We start from the raw sequence: 17,356 nt of genomic DNA on the forward strand, positions 1-17,356 counted from the left end.
GACGCTTGGGAACTGAGCAATTTATCTTTGCCTGCAACTGATGCTTTTTACATATAAAACTGAGACTGCCTCAGGATGCAGCTGGGTTCCTGGCACTGCTAGGGGCAAGGGAGAATGGCCCTCCAGTTTCAGGTAGAAGAGTTTGTTCTTTCCATGTAGTTCAGAGAGCTTTGGTCATTTCTTTGGTTTTGCAGGTGGTGTCTCACATTTTCCAGAAGGCTAAAGCTGCTTATCGTCAGCAAAGGGAGCTGGGGGGCAGAGGCAAAGGGCTCAAACTTCAGGCCTCCACACTGGTGTCCAAATTCCAGCAGTCTTTGCAGGAGCTCACAGCCAAGTTGAGAAGGTGAGAGATGCTGTTATGGTGCCATTCCTGCACTGGGCTGTTCACTGCACCCAGAAGTGCGTGAAGTTTTCCCAGATCAGCACAGAGAGGAGTATGATCAAACATTCTTCATTCTCTTTTGCAGGAGCCATGTCTTCTTCATTCGGTGCATCACCCCTAATCCCAAAGAGGTAAAGCAGCACCCTGAGCTCCTCAAGGAATCCCTCCATTCCTCGAAGCCCAGTCCTCTCCAGCAGCTCTCCTTTCTCAGTTGGGGTTTGGACGACTTTGTTTCATTTGAGAGCTTGAAACTTTTCTTTCCATTTCTTTGTCTCTCACTGTTCCCCGTGGCTAATGAGCTGATCACATGCTGGAGGATAAGAAGCCAGTGTCACTTGGGCACCAGAGGATTTGTTGGGTTTTGTGTTCCGTCACCCACAGAGCACAGCAAGATCTACCCCAAGGAAAGGAGAATAGGAGGGCCTTTCTAAAATCTCTGCCTTCTGTCTCCTTTCCTTTTTCTTCTTTTATTTCTTGTTCTACATTTTTCATCTACCTTATATTCACAGCTGTCAGATGTCTTTGATGTGGAGTATGTCACTTGTCAGCTGCGACATTCTGGGATACTGGAGGCTATCCATATTAGAAAGGAGGGATACCCAGTCCGTCTTCCATTCCGGAACTTCCTAGCCAGGTACGGTTCTGTACTGGCTTGGGATTCCCCAGCTGCTCAAAGCCTGGATGAACTTGGCAGCACATGGTGACTTGTTCTCCTCTGAGGAGAGCCTCCCTGGCTTCTGTCGTACCAGCTTCTTATCTTCCAGGTATGGCCTCCTGGCTGGGCAAAGGCACAACTGCTTGGAGGAGAGAGAAGGCTGTGTGGCAGTGCTGTCTCATGTGGTGGGGAACCCCTCAGATCTCTATCAGATTGGAGTAACAAAGGTGATGCTGATAGAGAATCCATGTTAATGCACAGGCTCAGCCACCTATTCACTGGCCTCAGTGGGCAGAGAGCAGCTCGGCTCTCTGCTCCAAGAGGGAGAACACTGCATGCCTTCATATCCCTTTGCTTTGCTTCTTGTCTCAAGTATGAAGGAGGGATTTTTAGCATTTCAGGTAAAGAAACAGGAGATTCTGGCTCCATGGCCAACTCCTTTGTCTACTCAGCATTCCTTGATGGGCTTCTGCCTTTCCGGCCTACTAACCATCATCACTGCCTGATTCCCTGTGCTCCACAAATGCAACAATCTCTGTCACCTGCGCCTCCTGCCCTCCCCAGTTAATGGAGTGCAGTTTTCTTAGCAGGGAGCCTTAAAGGCTACGAAGAGATAAACAAGTAGCGTTTATTATTGATCAACTCTTAGAGAAGCTGGCTGCTTTCCTTGTGGGTCAGTAACTGTTCCCTTTGCCTAGGTCTTTCTGAAGGAGAAGGCCAGGCAGCTTCTGGAAAGACGATGGAACCAGAGGCAGACTTGGGCCATTGTTATTCTGCAAAGGAACTTCCGATGCCTCCTTCGCCACAGACGCCTCCGTGTCCTCCAGGAGAAAGTCACAATCATTCAGGCTCACTTCCGAGGCTACCAGGCAAGGTCAAGAGTCAAAGGTACAGTCCTTGCCTGAGACACCAAGGTGGGGATGTGTCTGGCTGGGCCTCTTCTAATGTTGGTACCCAGACCGCTCTGCAGGAGTGGCGGGTGTGTGTATCCTGTTACTGGAACAGTGAAATGAAGTCCACAGTCTGCCTAAATTTTGTTGATGTTTCCCTCATTAGCAATTCTTCTATTTTCACGTCCCTCTAGAAAGCGTTACAGGAGGCTCAAGAAGACTTCGGTGCAATTTAATACCCTGATTTTAATCTCCAGACCTTTGATTCAAAGGAGGAAGCACTGCCAGGTAACACCACTCTTGTTAGGACCAGGTGTACTCAGGAGCTGTTTCTGCTCTAAGTCAAGAACGCTGGTGACTGGGTGAGGCCATGGCAGGGCTGGCTATGATCCTATGAGGTGTCCTTCGCTCTCTGGCTGATAGAAATGTAGTCAAAAGAAGGAATCGCAGAGTCTGGAGCCTTCTCTCCCTGGATGTTAAGAATTGGCAGAGGCAGTACAAATGCAGCTGATTCATATGTCTGTGTATGTGAGCTTTTCTAGTTTGCCCCACACCAATCGTGAGCTTATTCTGTCTGTAGCCTCCAGAGCTGCTGTTCCACTCAAGCTATAAGGAATCATTCATCTTGCTCTTTTAGTTGTCCAGTTCAACAAAACACATCTGGTGTTTTCCCAGTTGGTGACTGAAATGTAAGATTTTTTTCAGTACACAGTGATCCTTCCCTGACCCTTTAGAGCTACCTCAGGCTGCTGAAGTCCTTGACCTTTGGAAATCAGCTGGGCCCACAGCTGGGGTGAGAACAGGATGGCAATGGTTTGTGAAGGTGGAAAACTGTGTGCAGGAGGGAGCCATGGTTCTGACAGATGGATTGAATGGTTTTTGCACAAACTATTAAAAAGAAAATTTAAAACAGGAAATCAGACCACTCATCCTTGGAGCAGCAACTAACATCCCCATAGCTGACAACTTCACGAAGGAGGGACCCTTACCAGTATAGCTGCTGGTATGGCTAGCAAAGGATGGGGCAGATGGTTAAGGTCAGTGTTGTTGATGGAAGACTGCAGAGGTTCCTTCTGCCATGCCACGCCCAGAGCAGTGTGCGTTTCTGTTCCTTTTCCTGCACCTTCCTACTTGGACAGGATCCAGCTTTTCTATTCTCCCAGGTAACCACAAAAGCTCAGCTCTTTTGAATATGTTTCTGTTCCTCCAGTGTTTGTTTGCTGAGGTCTCTGTGCATGCAGTAGTACAATAAAGGTTTCAAAGTTCATCTGCTGCGAAGTTCCTCCTTTCCTCCCACCCCACAGCCCTGCCCTTTGGACTTTGCATACCTACTGTCTTTCTCAGCCCAACCCTCATAGCCTTCCATCTAGTCACATCATCCTACAACATAGACAAACAGGAGAGAGAGAGGGAGAGGCAGTCTCCCTCCTTTCCATCTTGGAGTAGGAGTCAGGTGAGTGGTGAGGCTGGGGAACAATAGAATGGATGGAAGAAAAAGAGCTGCAAAGGAGTTTGGCTTTTGGTATTCCTCTCACCCCCTCTAAAGGAGTCTCTCTCTCCTAACAGCAACAGTTAGAGGAAAGGAAGCAAAGAAGAAGGTCCTTGGCCAGTGGTGACACAGAGGACAGTCCCAACCAAGGAATGGTAAGTTGTCAAACAGTCAAACAGGGTGTTCTTCCTCCTTATGCCTCCTCAGCCCAGGTTTGCTAGGAAGCAGCAAAACGTCTGGAGAGTGTACAGAGCCCACGTGTGCTGGACACCTAGCACCTAGCCTGGTATAAAGAGCCTTCTAATACATAAATCAGTATGTATTCGTTCATTATCTCATTAGTTCATGGTTTCTTGATCTTTGGGCATAGTCAGATGTCATAAGGTGGTCCTGGAGCAGAGTCCTGCATTTGTTCACAGGACTGGACCTGCTCTTTGGAGCTGGGAGGAAGACTGGTTTTGATAATCAGGTTCGGTTGTGAAGGGTGGCAGTGAGACAGTTCCGCACAAATATATTCATCAAAGATGTTGTATGGGAAGGGAGGTATTAAAGGCTTCATAACAAGTTTAACTTTTATGAAGTTAAACTTGTGCTGTAAGTGCTATAAGTAACACTGCTAAATAATGTGAGTGTTTGTATGATTAGACCAGGCACACATTTGCTATAATTTGCTATATGTGTAGTCAGGAAATCTAAACTGACATCATCTGCAATTTTGCACAGATTTGTCAGGAGCAATAATGGGAATACTTAGCCCTGGGTGCTCTTGCAATATCACCTGCTTCCTCAGGTGTGGATCCAGGACTGTGGAATTTCACAGTCCACTTCCCAAATACACCACTGAAAAGCTAGACTTAAAAGTCAAGTATCTTCTTATGAGCAAAATCAAACTGATAAAACCATGTGTGAATCTGTCTTTAAGCATTGCTGAGAGGAGAGTTGATGTGAAGAGGGATGTCAGAGTAGCATGCTGGAGAGTAGAGGTTTTACTATGCAGATCTTAAAAGAAAAAAGATAAAACCCAACCAAACCAAAACAAGAAAACAATCCCCAAAAGCTCAGGCTTTGTGCCTTTGGCTTGTGTTCATAGTGTCTTAATCTGAGTAATCCCGTCTGAAATGCCCTGAACTGACTTTGATGCTGATACTCTGTGTTGCACTGGCCCATTTACTTCCTGCCTTGCACAAATGTATGTATCATGCAAGGGGCAAACCAGTGAAAAACCAAGGCTCTCTGCCCACATTCTCACCTGAATTACCCAGGTGCAGATATGGGCTTTCTTAGGAACCTCCAAAATAGTGGTGTGCATCAATGATCAGAATCAGGTCTCTTTTTATTTATTTATGCTGTAGCACTCTTGGATACTGAAAAATAAGAATAAAAACAGCAGAAAAAGAAGCGGGAGGAAATGGCCATTACCCTTCAATCACAATCTGTTCTGTGCAATACGCCAAACTTGATAGTAATGAGAGATGAGTCAAAGAGAGTCACCTTCCCTGTCACTTCCCGCTGGCAGTTGATTATTTTAGGAACTACTCACCTTTCCCTCCCATGTCATATACCTGTGTTAATACGGTACTTCCCTGTTCGTGATGTTCCAGGCACTTAACCCCTCTTCCAGCCAGCTTTTCACAGGCAGCTTTACCCAGTCTCCACAAAACAGCTCAGGGTTGTTTAACTGCTGGTACCCCAGTGACTGACATGCTCGCTCTCCCCACAGGATGTGGGGCTGCTGGAGATCCCTGCAGAGCTTGCCGCCCTCCTGCAGGTAGCTGGAGGTGAGAAATCCTGCCTCCTCCCCTCTCTTTCCTGCACTGTTTTACTTTACCGTTCATTTCCTTGTTTTGTAGCCGTTTAAGTATGGACTTGTTCTACCTGCTGTCATCTGGGTTGTGTTCCATTTGTTTTTATTGCAGTGTAAATATGATAAAGGCAAATGGTGTCGTATCTATTGTTTCCCAACACAACAGGGCAGAAAAATGACTTAGGCCAGGGGGCAGACCACCAGATTGAAATTCAGTATCTTTTTTACCTCTTCAGCTCTTCTTTTGAGCTGTGCTGATAGGACTGATGAGAGTGATGGTGCAGGACGTTTTGGTCAAAGCCGTGTGATGGCACACTACTGAACCCAGGTCTCTTGCAGAGCTGCCTATGGGGGGTGTGAGAACTTAAACCCACCTTTTTCCTTAAAGGTGAAGAAGTTAAAACTACAATCCTGTCACTTTCAAATAAGTATTTTGTGGGTTTCATTAAAAAATATTTGTTTAAAGATAATTATTTTAAAACAGAAATATGTAGAAACAATGTAACAACATAAAGATGCAACAAGGTAACAGTTAAGGTAAACATTTTGCTTGGGATGGAAAGCTGTTTGCAGTTTTGTTTCCTCTGTAGCTCTTTGTACAATCTACACATTTCAGTTGAAACAGGTGGAGGCAGGATTTGCCTCTTTGGTATAGCATCTAGCAAAACGTCAGCTGTATCTTTAACCTTCCATATCGTACAGAAAAGGTCCAATCAGGTAGAAGAGTCTTGTGAATTGGAGCAAACTGGATTCCCAAATACCCCACACTTCATGGCATTCCCCACTTGGGACTGTCAGCTCGTCTAGTGAGCAACTCCTTGAGGAGCTCAGGGGACAATCTGCACTTAAACTGCTGAAATGAAAGCTGATGGGATGTAAATAGGGAGGAGGAGAGAGCATCTGGGGCACGTTGGTTTAAGAAATATCTTCATTTTGGAAGATGTTTGCTCCTCTATTACCCTTGATAAATCCCTCCTCCAGTGCCTTCTCATTTAGTGGTTGACTGAACAGTTGTCAGCAGCATCTCTACACAGGCTCGGTGTTTTCTGCCTTGTAAACTCTGCACAGCAGAATCGAAGCTGCAGGTGCTGAGTGCCCTCTGGGACTTACCCAGAGTAAGAGTCTGAAAGATAGAGCTGTGAAAGCTCTCTCCTGAAGTCAGGCCTTGTGGCCTCAAGAAAGTGAGAATGTGCCTGCTTGGGGGTTTAAGGCAGCAGGGTGGACTGGGTGCCCTGGAGCAGAGCGCTGGTCCAGGTGCCCAGGCAAGGTTCGACGTGTGTCGCACTGTGAGTCAGGCGTGTGCTGGCTGCCTTCCCAACCGCTCAAGACAAGACCTCTTTCTCTTGCAGGTCAGTACCGAGCACAGGCCAACCAGATAACTGAGGCATTGCCTCCAGAAGTCAAGGTCAAAGATGACCTTTCCCTCCCACCCACCATCAACAGCTATCCTTTCTCCTCCTTCATTAAGTCACACTTCCAGGTGGGAATTCTTATTGTATCTCTTCATTCCTTCCCCGCTGGGGAGATACGCTAGTTCTAGTAATGTAGTAATGCCAGGAACAAAGTCTCTAAGTTTCTGTCCTTTTGTTTCTTTGTAGAAGACAGATTTCCCTGCCCCTGGTCAGCCTCTGCAGCACCCCTTAACCCATCTGGACACTGAATACCAGGAGAGCGCGCTTGAAATCAACAAGCTGGTAAGAGACATCTTTCTCAACCAGGACCTCATGGGAGAGCAGATGGGCATAAGACAATGTTTTGATGATAGAATGTGCTGGTGGTGGCTACCGTTCTTAAAATACATGGTGTGTTAGGAGAGCAGAATAAATTGCTCCTTCTGGACACTGGAGCAGTCTGGCAGAGATCACAGGCCACCCCTTAGGTTTCTTGTGTTCCAGGTGAGGCGTAGACCAGCCATAGACCGGTGGGATCAAAGTAAATTGCCTGGTGATACAGCCTCCAAATTTGGCAGGACATACAAGAATTAGACCGTTAGGCCTTGGTTTCCCTATATTCCAGATTCAGTAGCAATGACAGTATAAGGGAGATCTGTCTTCTCAAGGACTTAATCTTATCTGTCAGTCATAAAAAAGTTTAATTTAACCCAGATCTTTTCCATCATGTGGTTTATAGTAAATATATCGATGATACCTCAGGCATTCAGTTGCATCAGAACGCAACAGGGGACACTGAACTCTTGTAAAAAGGCTGGAAAAAGGCAGGGACTTTGTCATCAAGAAAACTACACCTGGAACCGCACCCTGATTTTGCAGTGTTTGTGTGTGGTGTTATTTCATCCCTCTGGATGTGAAACATACATTTCTTCTTAAAAATGCTAATATTGACTCTGAAAATAGAATGAAACTTCAGATAAGTTCAAAGTAAATCTGGTAATCCTGCTGAGAATTACGTGTAATTAAAACAGGCCCGTTAGGAAAGGTAATACCTAAAACCAGTCTCTTCTTTTGTCCTAATGATCCTGATTAGAGAAGAGCATAGGCTTCAACACTGTGAACAGCATTGTGTTTAAGCAAACTACTATTACTTTTCCTGAAGATCAAAGATAATTTTTCTGTACTGCTAATAAAAAAAAAAATACAGCTATTTCTTTGGTAAAGGTTGTAATACAGAGGGATTTACAATAAAGACTTCCCTGAGAACTAAACAACCACCATCTTCTGTTTTTCTCAGTGACTCTCTGACATGCTTACCTCCATTAGCCATTTTAAGAAGTGTTGTTCTCAGAAAAAAATAGACCATCACTCCTAAACGCTCTTTCCAAAGCTGCCCACAGCATGTTTTAGAAAAGAATTAATCTAACGACATACCGAAGTGTAGAGGCTGAAAGAAATTATTCTGTACCCAAGGATGAGAAATACAAATTACAAAAAACCATCTAAGCTGTTGATATGCATAGCCAAGAAGCTGAGTCATTGCTGAGTGAGTTGGTTGAGATTGCACATCTCAGACTAGTTGGTATAACACTAACTACACCAGTCAGTGGTTAGACAGTGATTCGTCATGTCTGGCTCTCTGAGCTTTTCAACAAGATCAGCAGAGCATCAATTTCTTTTATGTATTTTTACAGCTAGGCAGCCTGTGGGCTCAGGCACAGTAACCAAAACCCGCTGGTAACTCGCTCGTGTATCTGAGCTCTGCCCAAAGAAGGGGAAGTGTTTTCCCCAAGAACACATTCTGAGTCAGAGGCATAACTAAGAAGAGGCTGAAATCATCCTGTCTTTTTGTCAGGGTCCAGTCTCTGTGAGCGCTGCCTCCCAAATTCCCAAGAACCTGGGTGGTGCACAAAACCTGAGAACAGATCCCGGTCTGAGTGTTGGCTGCTCTTCTTAGGCTCACAAACACCCTGCTGTCTACAACCCAGGTTACAACACAGTTTGGGACAAGGTTACAGCTAGAGTGCTCACTCTCTTTTTTTTTTTTTTTCTCCCTGGACGCTTCTAGATTTTGCGGTTCATTGGTGACAAGAATCTCCATGGCTGGCAGGAGGTGCTTCTGGGCAACTACATTGCTGGGAGAGGTTTGAATAATGTGGCTCTGCGCAATGAAATCTTCAGTCAGGTGGTTGCCCAGACATGGAAAAACCCAGACATGGAGCACAGCCAGCGAGCTTGGGTCCTGATGGCAGCTTTGCTGAGCTGCTTTGTCCCTTCACCAGCGCTGGAGAAGCCTTTGCTGAAGTAAGGAGGAGAAAACACACTTTCATTAAGGTTAAGAGAGATGAGCAGTGTGCTAAAAGCAGTTGCCTTTTCCTAGATTTGTGTCAGATCATGGCATGGAGGGCTACAATGCCGTTTGTCAGCGCAAGATCTTGACAGCAGCACAATACACAGGGATAGACTCTACGCTGTCTCGGGCCTACCCTCCCACTCAGCTGGAGTGGACTGCAAACCAGAGGAGAGGCAAAATGGTGCTGGATGTTCATACCTTTAATGGTAACTCATGCTTCTGTTGTTCTGCTATTTTTTAGCCCTAAGGATGTTTCCAGTGCAGAAATCAGAAAAAACTTCCCTCAACTTAGTAAAGGGCATCAGAACACCAATTGCTCCTGGCTGATACAACCATGGGGGATACAAGCATCTGAATCTAGATCCCAAAATCCCAAAGTCTGGGCCTGATGAGACCTGTACTCAGGCTGAGGGAGGAGATTCTTCTGGGTTTGGGCCCATCTCAACAGAGAGCTGTTTTCGTTGTGCACCAGTATGGGTCTGGTTCTCCTTTTATCCATTACTGCATAGCCCAAGCAGCAGCATCTGCTGCCTTTGTTACAGGGGCTTTCTGCCTTTATCCCACCTCAAGTATTGGCTCATGCTGCCTCTTGAGTGATCAGAAGAGGCTGTGAATGGAATGCAAAACATACCTGCTCTGGCTCCTTGGTGAGCAGAGCGGTGGCCCAAGCAGACCAGGACATTGATGGTTTGTAGCTGTCAGCCTGGAAGTGCCAACCTGTGCCATCAAACTTATTTTGGATGTGATTGTGTTCATGTGGAGCCCTCCCTGTGCTTTCAGTCCTCCTGTGCCACTGCTCAGGAGCGTGTAAGACTTTCTAGCTGGGCTCTGCCTGTGTCCTGCAGCGCTTAGGTGTTGCTTTGGCTCCAGCTGAGGAGGCTGTGTATACTGACTTTCTTTTCTGTGCTAGAGGAGAAGTTCTCGGCTGAGGTGGAGTCCTGGATGACTGGGGAGCAGTATGCGGGCTGTCTCCTGAGTGCAAGGTACTGCCAGAGGATGGGAGAAGATCTGGGGGTGTGAAAGAGGCTGTCACTAATTCTAAGGTTCAGACTGGTCAGGGCTGCAGGCTTAGAATTTGAACAGTCAGATGTGGAACAGCCACTCCTTACCCACTCCAGCTTGTGCGCTTTCCTTCACCCCTCCATCTGCGTGCATAAACTGTGAGCCTGTCAGGGAACAGAGGAATCACTGCTGTGATCTGTCAGAGCAGCTTCAGAGAAAAGATAAATAATAGACAAATCTTGAGCGATTCTGTTTTTTTCCTGACTCTGGGCACTTAATATTTGATTTTTACCCTAAATCTTAAGGACTTAAGCCAGGATAGACAAGGCAAGAAGAAACTGAATGCAAAGTTTTTCTTTCTCTCCCTTTCTCCTTCCTACCTGAACACCTTTTCTCCTTCCTTTCCTTGTTACCAGGGGCTGTGATAAGCCTCGAGGGTGGTCTGTCTCCATGTTTACTGGCAACACATGGCAGGACCTGCTGGGCTGTGACTTTGTGCTGGACCTCATCGGAGAGATGGAGGAGGTCAGCAGCTCTTCTCAGTCCTCAGCTGAGTACCCCATCACTCCTGAAAGGGACAGAAGCTTCCTGCAGAACTCTGACCTGGATTTGTAAGTCACCTAATTGTTTTGCCCCACCACTTGTGGTCCTGTCACCCTGTGGCTCATCTTTCAGTATTCTGAACTGTCCTCATCTCATTTTCCTCTTCAACAGAATCCCTCCTGCTCCAGGCATCCAGGCTCCTTCCTTCCCACCACCTAGCCTGCCTCCAGAATTCATCAATCTCTCTCCAGGTAAGCTCTTGCCCAGGACTGTGGATGGCACTGGGAAGGACCAGATAGTTGGGCCTCAGCCAGGGAATCAGAGCAGAGGGGGCTCCTTTCCAAAACATGACTAATAGGGACTGGAGGCAGGACAATGTTCCTTACCTTGTCACTAGGCTTCTCTCTGCTTTTAGATCCAAGATTCAGAGATGACCTGAGGACCCCTGTAGGCTTGGATCACTATGTGGATGATCTCTTCAGCACCGTGCTGCATCAAGGCTCCAGAGTACCAGTAAGTCCCCTGATAATCCCTTTTACTTTCTCTGCGCCTCTCCAGTCGCTGTGACTCCCTCAAACGTGCCTCTGCCTGTTCGCTCTGCCTCTGCTCAGCTCAGCTCTGCCTGTGAGTGTCTCTCTCTCTGTGAAGTCTATCTCTCTGAGCTCAGGTAACTGCTTTTTCTTGATGCAGGATATGGAGAACAAGGAGATTCTGACCGGACGCATGAAAGGAGGTGGGAAGATTGGACCCACACAGAGAGGAATCTTTCCTTCTGGAGGTCTGTAAGGGGATGGGGACAGCTGGGAGCATCTGTGGGGCCACGTAAGCTTCTGTGAGCACAAGTCAGGGAGTCCCTTAAATGCTCACTGTTGCATCGGCTCAGCTGATTCATGAAGCCTTTAGCATAGGTCGTCAGAAGTGGCACTCCTCAGTCCCAGGTGCTGGGGGACAGTTGTTTTGGGAAAGGTGCTAGGTAAGGGTAACAACTTTGCTCTGCTTTTAATTGCTGTCTTGAGTAGGTCTTGGGGTCAAGGCAACAGGTAACTTGCTTCTGACCCAGGCCACCTCTTCCCTAGGCCAATACTCCTAAGTTGAGTATTCACCATCTGTGTATCTTGTGCTTTCACAAAATAGTTGCTGCCTTCCTCAGGGTAGGATTTTAATCTTCCTTATTGCTTCCTTTCAGACCTTCCCATCATCTCTAACTATTCCTTGGGTTAATAAGTCTGAACCCTGCAAAGGTTCTGTTTGTGTGTTTGGTTTCTTTGCTTTTCCTCATTTCTGTGGAGCTAAGACTTAGGCATTGTCAGTAGGGTGGAGTCAGACACCAATATATATGAGAAATCTGCATGTGTAGGAACACACCCAGCAGTTTCAGAAAGGTGGGGTGTGTCCTGTTCAGATGATTACTGAGTCTGGGACTATTTCTGGCTATTGTGGAGACTCTGGGAAATGACAAGCTCTATTACAGATCACTGACCCATGGCCAGTTTGTCACTCACTGTACTTAGGTCAGTAAGGAAGGTGAAGACTTCTCTCTAGGGCATCCCTGGGCCATTCTCACTGGAGAGGACATCATGATTCAGTAGACCTATGCTGACTCATTCCTAGCTGAGACTGATTGTCCTGCCACTTGCTCTGCTCCCTTTGGCCTCAGTGGGATTTCTGTTTTGACTTGACTGCTGAAAGCAGAGGAATTCCTTTCTCCCTACAGTTCCTTCACATGAAACACAGTGTCAGCCAAGCCAGGGCTTGTTGTTCATTCACCCTTACTGCAAAGAGAGACCATAGATGTGGCAGTCCCAAAGATTTTTGCCCACCCCTCAAGAAAAAATGTTCTCTGTAATCATACACACACAGGAGTTATCTATATGCTTAGTCGTGAAGGAGGGTGGTGTCCTAAGCTAGACTGCAGAAGCAGGGTCTTGGATACTGCTGTTATGTGTGTCAGGCCACGCATTTCCTTTGGTTTCCTTTTTCCACCTGAGTTTTGCTGTGTCCTGATGTGTGTGAAGAGATAAACCATTCTCATGTCCCTGTGGTTGGTGCATGTGGAGAGAAACAGAGGTACCCAGTCTACGTGACGTGCTCTGCGGGACTGATCGGGGCTTTTTCATCTGTGATTCTCCAAAAGCACTGTGCATATGGTCCTTTGCCTCTAGGCTTCCCTGGAACGACTCAAGCACCAGTTTACCAGCCCATGCCTTCGATGATGGGGATGCCAGCAGCCATGCCTATGATGCCAGCGGCCGGTGGGATTGCACCTATGCCAGGTAACACCACGGTGTTTCAGTAACTCTCCGAGGGAGAGGATGGATGGGTGGGTGTAACGGAGCCTGTGAATGTGGATGCCGGGCAGGGTGCACAGCACACACTCAGCTCTGGGCTGGTGCTCAGGCACTGTGGGTACGCTTGCAGCTTTTGCAGACGTGTGTGTCTTCCACAGCCGTGGTTATGCCCCAGCCTGCGATTCCAGCTATAGATCCAAATCAGTTAGCAGCACAACAGCAAGCCTTTATCAACCAGCAAGCCATGCTCATGGTGAGTGGAAGGGACTGGCTGGGAGGGGCCCGGGAACTGGGGAAGGACAACGCACTGGTGTACGTGCTGTGAAGAGGTTAGCTATGCTCCTCTCTGTAACACTCTGTGCTTATGTGCTGGGGTTCAGCTATATAACGTTGGGATTATTTAAGACTGCAAAACTGGGAATGCTCTTTTTGCCCCTTTGTGTACGTGGCGACACTGAGGCACCATAGATGAGTGAATAGCAGGGACAAGAGCAGGCCCTGAGAAGCCTCAGCTGCAATTCTCAGGTGTTTTTAAGGCGGGATTTGTTACAGATGCAGATCTGCAGTGTTCTGCTTCCTGTACAAAGTCTTGTGAGTGCACGGAGGTCCCAGGCCGTGTCACTGGTAGCTGAGTCTTTGGGGTATTGTTAGGAGCTCTGCATACTTGGCTAGCGGGAAGCAGACTCTCTGGGCATACCTTGTCCACAACACTGGGAAATTTGCAGTGGACTGTGTTGATGTTCTGTGAATAACAGTGAATGAATGGGACAGCCTGACTGATGGCCTGGGGTTTTGTGTGGCTTAGAGCTTGTGGACATTGCAATTCTTTCCTCCAGGCCCAGCAGATGACCCTTCAAGCCATGAGCATTTCCCAGCAACAGCAGCAGTGGCAAAAGTCTCTTGAGAACTCAAGACCAAGAGTCCCAAGTCCACCACAAGCCCGAGCCCTGGCTCCAGCACCAGTCCCAGCCACTTCCACAAAACCCAAGAAGCCTCCCAGCAGCCAGAATGTTGCACCACCACCAGAGGCTCCAGAACCACCAGCTAAGGCAGAAGAACCGGTATGAGAAACAAACAGCAGTGGTGAATTTGGTTTGAACTCCATGATTTGCGTTTGCTCTGCCTCCTGCTCAGTGTGGCAGTGGTTTGGCAGAGGAGAGCAGAGAGCTGTGCTTACCTGTGGTACTGAGGCCTTTCAAACTCTGCTTGCTGAATCTTTCAATTCCTGGACCAAGCCTTGGTGGCATTAGCTCTATGGATGTTTGGCTGCAGTGTTAGCCAATGATATCACAGCTCATCTGAATTTTTCCATGGGAAAATTAATCACTCTCAGTTCTTTACCTTCCAGCAAACTGTCTTGGGCTTCTAACATATACTCATCCTTCCTTCTCTAGACTTAGTTGATGATTCTTTGGGTTAGAGACTGATCTCTTGGGATGCTCCCAGACTGGGAGAATTTCTAGATCAGAACTTGGCAAGGGAAGATCACCCCTGAACTTAGGGGTGCTATGGAGGTATCCACTTGCTAGTGCTAACTAGTCATGTTGTGAACTTGATTGCTTGCAGGTTTATGACTACACAAAAGAACAGTTCCCCAACAGCGAACATGATGACTGTCCTCGGGAAAGTTTCCAGCAGAAGAGAGAATATTTTCAGAAGATGGGTGAGCGTCTACTACTCTGGGCATTTCACTCATCATAACATCTTGTTCTGCAGCCTCCCTGGTATATCAAGGTGCCCTTGTCTCCCTGTCCGGAACCCAGCTAATCCCTGCAAGAGCTGCTGGTGCTGTGTGGAGCATGAGTTCCGAGTGCCTGCTTAGCTGGCTACAGTTCAGATTGTGAAGTGTTGTGTTGCCAGTTTTCTGAAAATATTTAGGCTTGTGACTGCCACACTCCCCTTTGCCTCTAGAAAGCATAGGCCTCTGCTGACTGATGCAGGGGTGGGAGTTATGCCAGTAGTGCTGAGTTTTGGCTGTGGGTTTACCTAGCTCAGGTCCCCATTTCTATGCAGGAGAGCAACACATCCGAGTGAAGAAAGTCAGGCCTCCTTCCAAAGTTTGGACTCCTCCAGCAAATCCCGAGTCAAAGCAGGTTGAGGAGGAAAAGGAAGAGGAGCAGGAGAAAAGGAAAGAAGAGAAGCCTAGCCTTGAAACAGAGGCAGGTAAGATGCTGTGCAATGGAGACCCAGGCAGGCTGACAAGCCAGAACTTTCCAGGAGTATCAGGCCAGGATAGAGGCAGAGGAGGACAAGACCTGGCTCTTCTGTGGGTCTGCATCTTGACAGGAGAGGAGAGAGAGAAAAGAGCTCTTCCCTGAGCTTTGGGACATGGGATCCCAAGGCAAGGCAGTGGAAGGCCATGGCCAGTCAGTCAAGGGGTGAAAAAGAGGGAGCTTCAAATGAGATAAAGGGATTTATCCTGTGTCTTTGCTGGTCTGTTGGTTAAAACTGTCATCCTGAATAGCTCCTGCTCCCCCTTTGCCACGTCCTGAGCCAAAGCCAAAAAAGGAGACACCAAAAGTGAAGAAGGAGCCGCTTGCAGTGAAGCCTTCAGGCCCCGAGTCGCGGCCTGCACCCAGCCGGGAGATCGGCAACATCATCAAGATGTACCAGAGCAGGCCAGCCCCTGAGCCGCAGCCTTTTGAGCCTGTCAGGTGAGCGAGTGGGGTCCACCCAGGCAGGCAGAAAGGAGGCACGTGGGACTATATCTCAGCACTGCCACATGGCTCCATTGTGGCCAGAACCCCTCTGCAGCCCTTGTAATTTTGTTCCCCATTTCTTGCAGGAGAGTGTCCAAGCCATTTATAAAGAAGAATGATCCCAAAAATGAGGCTCTGGCCAAGCTGGGAATGATGAAACCCCCATCTCCCAAACCGGTGAGTTCTTTGCTCTCTGGTCATCTTAACAGCTCAGCAGGGAGGTCTGTATATCTGGGCTCCAACAGGTTGGGAGCTACCTGGTAGTGCAGCAGCAGCCACGTGATTTCTTGGTGGGTTACTAGGTAGCTGTGAGCTCATACCATGCTGCTGCCCATCCTAGACTGGGTTCAGTCTGTAAAGTCACTTGAGGTCCAGAAGGAAAGGCTCTGGAGCAAGTCCTATTGTGGTATGTCTAAGGCTGATCTGGAAACAAGTGACTCATGTTCCCCACATACGGCACCAAGATCTTGGCCCATGAATGTTTTTTTTCCCTTTCCCAACTGGAGGCTTCAGTCTCCAATACATGGCTCTCTCTTTGGATTTGGTTGTTCTTCATCTGTTTGTAGATCGTGTGTTGGCTTAAAGGTCCTTGTTGTTTTAAAGGTACCCTTGTCCACACAGGTCTTGCTTCCAGGGCTGGACTGCTGCCCGAGTGTTGATTTATAACAGCAGTGTCAGGACACAGCACAGTAATGCAGAGAATGACTGGGTCAAATGCTTTGCTGTCTTGCAGCCACCTTCCCCACCACAAGAGAAGAGAACACCTCCACCTCCACCTACCAAACCCAAGCCAGGCTCCGCTTCCAGCTCTATCAAGGAGAAGCAGTTGCCTCTCTTGGCCATCTTCAGCCAGCAGACTGCCCCACCTCCTGCTCCCTCTTCTGCCCCACCACTGCCTTCACCTTACGTGCCTGAGAGCCAAGATGGGAAGGAATCCATGGCGAAGGGTGAGTGTTTACTTCACCAAAGTGGGATTTGGTAGCAGGGAGCAGATGGGGTCGGAATCAGCCTAGTGGCCTGGGAGAGTCACGGAACATGTTCTGTCATCAGCCAGCTGGCCAAAGACTGATGACAGTTCAGGGCAGGGTGTCAGGAGCAAATGGTGAAGGAGGGGCTGGGTTCCTCTGAAAAACACAGCTAAAGCAGAAAGGACCTTTGGGCTACAGCTTTATCAAGGTCCAGTCCACAATACATTTTATTGCCTACCTGACGCATAATGACTTTATCAAAGTTGCAATTCAATGGATGGACTTTAGACCAGGGAGCAATGGTCTAAACCTTCTAGAGCCTCTGGAGGGTCCTTAGAGACAGGCTGAAGAATGAGGGAATGTTTCTCAGAGGGAGAGTAACAACCTGGGGGACCTTGGACATTGGCCACATAAGGAGAGTCTGGATACTGCCCACCCAGAAAATGGCAGAGCTACTGCTTCTCAGCAGTAGTTTGGAAGTGTTATTCAGTCTCAGGTTTTGCCTCCGAATTTCTGCGGGAGCCTGGAGACAATTCGTTTTATACTTTGCTGCTATTTTGGATGTGTGTACCAGTGTATTTCAAGCTGTTTAAAACTTCAACCAGCATCACATTTTATAACATGCAAGGAACACTCAGCCAAACAGTACTGAAGGACTCCATCCTGCAGCAGCTTCCCTGGTATAAAAAATCTCACCATTTCACTCCCCCTCTCTCTAAAAACGTTTCTTTAGGAAGTCCTGTGAAAAGAAATCAAAGTAACCAGATTAGCCTGAAAAATCCCTGCATGCTTTTGAATAGGGATATAGAAACAGCTGAACTGTAGAATCTACTACATTTCTTGTCTATTAACTCTGAAGTTATTTAAAGTTGGGAGTGCTCAGATGAAGGCA

General features: G+C 47.6%; 1 protein-coding gene across 1 annotated transcript in view; it reads left to right on the plus strand.

Moving 5' to 3' along the window:
• The window catches only part of MYO15A (myosin XVA), a gene marked incomplete at its 5' end in the record, with an annotated part of 25,483 nt that overhangs the window by 4,278 nt on the left and 3,849 nt on the right, over positions 1–17,356 (plus strand). The window contains 23 exons of the mRNA XM_010137222.1: positions 195–343; positions 468–513; positions 892–1,016; positions 1,147–1,264; positions 1,736–1,906; positions 3,494–3,571; positions 5,137–5,194; positions 6,570–6,700; positions 6,819–6,914; positions 8,680–8,915; positions 8,992–9,170; positions 9,875–9,947; positions 10,383–10,577; positions 10,729–10,760; positions 10,925–11,022; positions 11,200–11,242; positions 12,956–13,050; positions 13,634–13,858; positions 14,364–14,460; positions 14,811–14,960; positions 15,262–15,451; positions 15,583–15,673; positions 16,230–16,443. Coding sequence (XP_010135524.1) covers positions 195–343; positions 468–513; positions 892–1,016; positions 1,147–1,264; positions 1,736–1,906; positions 3,494–3,571; positions 5,137–5,194; positions 6,570–6,700; positions 6,819–6,914; positions 8,680–8,915; positions 8,992–9,170; positions 9,875–9,947; positions 10,383–10,577; positions 10,729–10,760; positions 10,925–11,022; positions 11,200–11,242; positions 12,956–13,050; positions 13,634–13,858; positions 14,364–14,460; positions 14,811–14,960; positions 15,262–15,451; positions 15,583–15,673; positions 16,230–16,443 — 2,890 coding nt within the window. The remainder of the gene's footprint in view (positions 1–194; positions 344–467; positions 514–891; positions 1,017–1,146; positions 1,265–1,735; positions 1,907–3,493; positions 3,572–5,136; positions 5,195–6,569; positions 6,701–6,818; positions 6,915–8,679; positions 8,916–8,991; positions 9,171–9,874; positions 9,948–10,382; positions 10,578–10,728; positions 10,761–10,924; positions 11,023–11,199; positions 11,243–12,955; positions 13,051–13,633; positions 13,859–14,363; positions 14,461–14,810; positions 14,961–15,261; positions 15,452–15,582; positions 15,674–16,229; positions 16,444–17,356) is intronic.

Source organism: Buceros rhinoceros, unplaced genomic scaffold (genome assembly GCF_000710305.1).
Source record: "Buceros rhinoceros silvestris isolate BGI_N320 unplaced genomic scaffold, ASM71030v1 scaffold13670, whole genome shotgun sequence".
Classification (NCBI taxonomy): Eukaryota; Metazoa; Chordata; class Aves; order Bucerotiformes; family Bucerotidae; genus Buceros; species Buceros rhinoceros.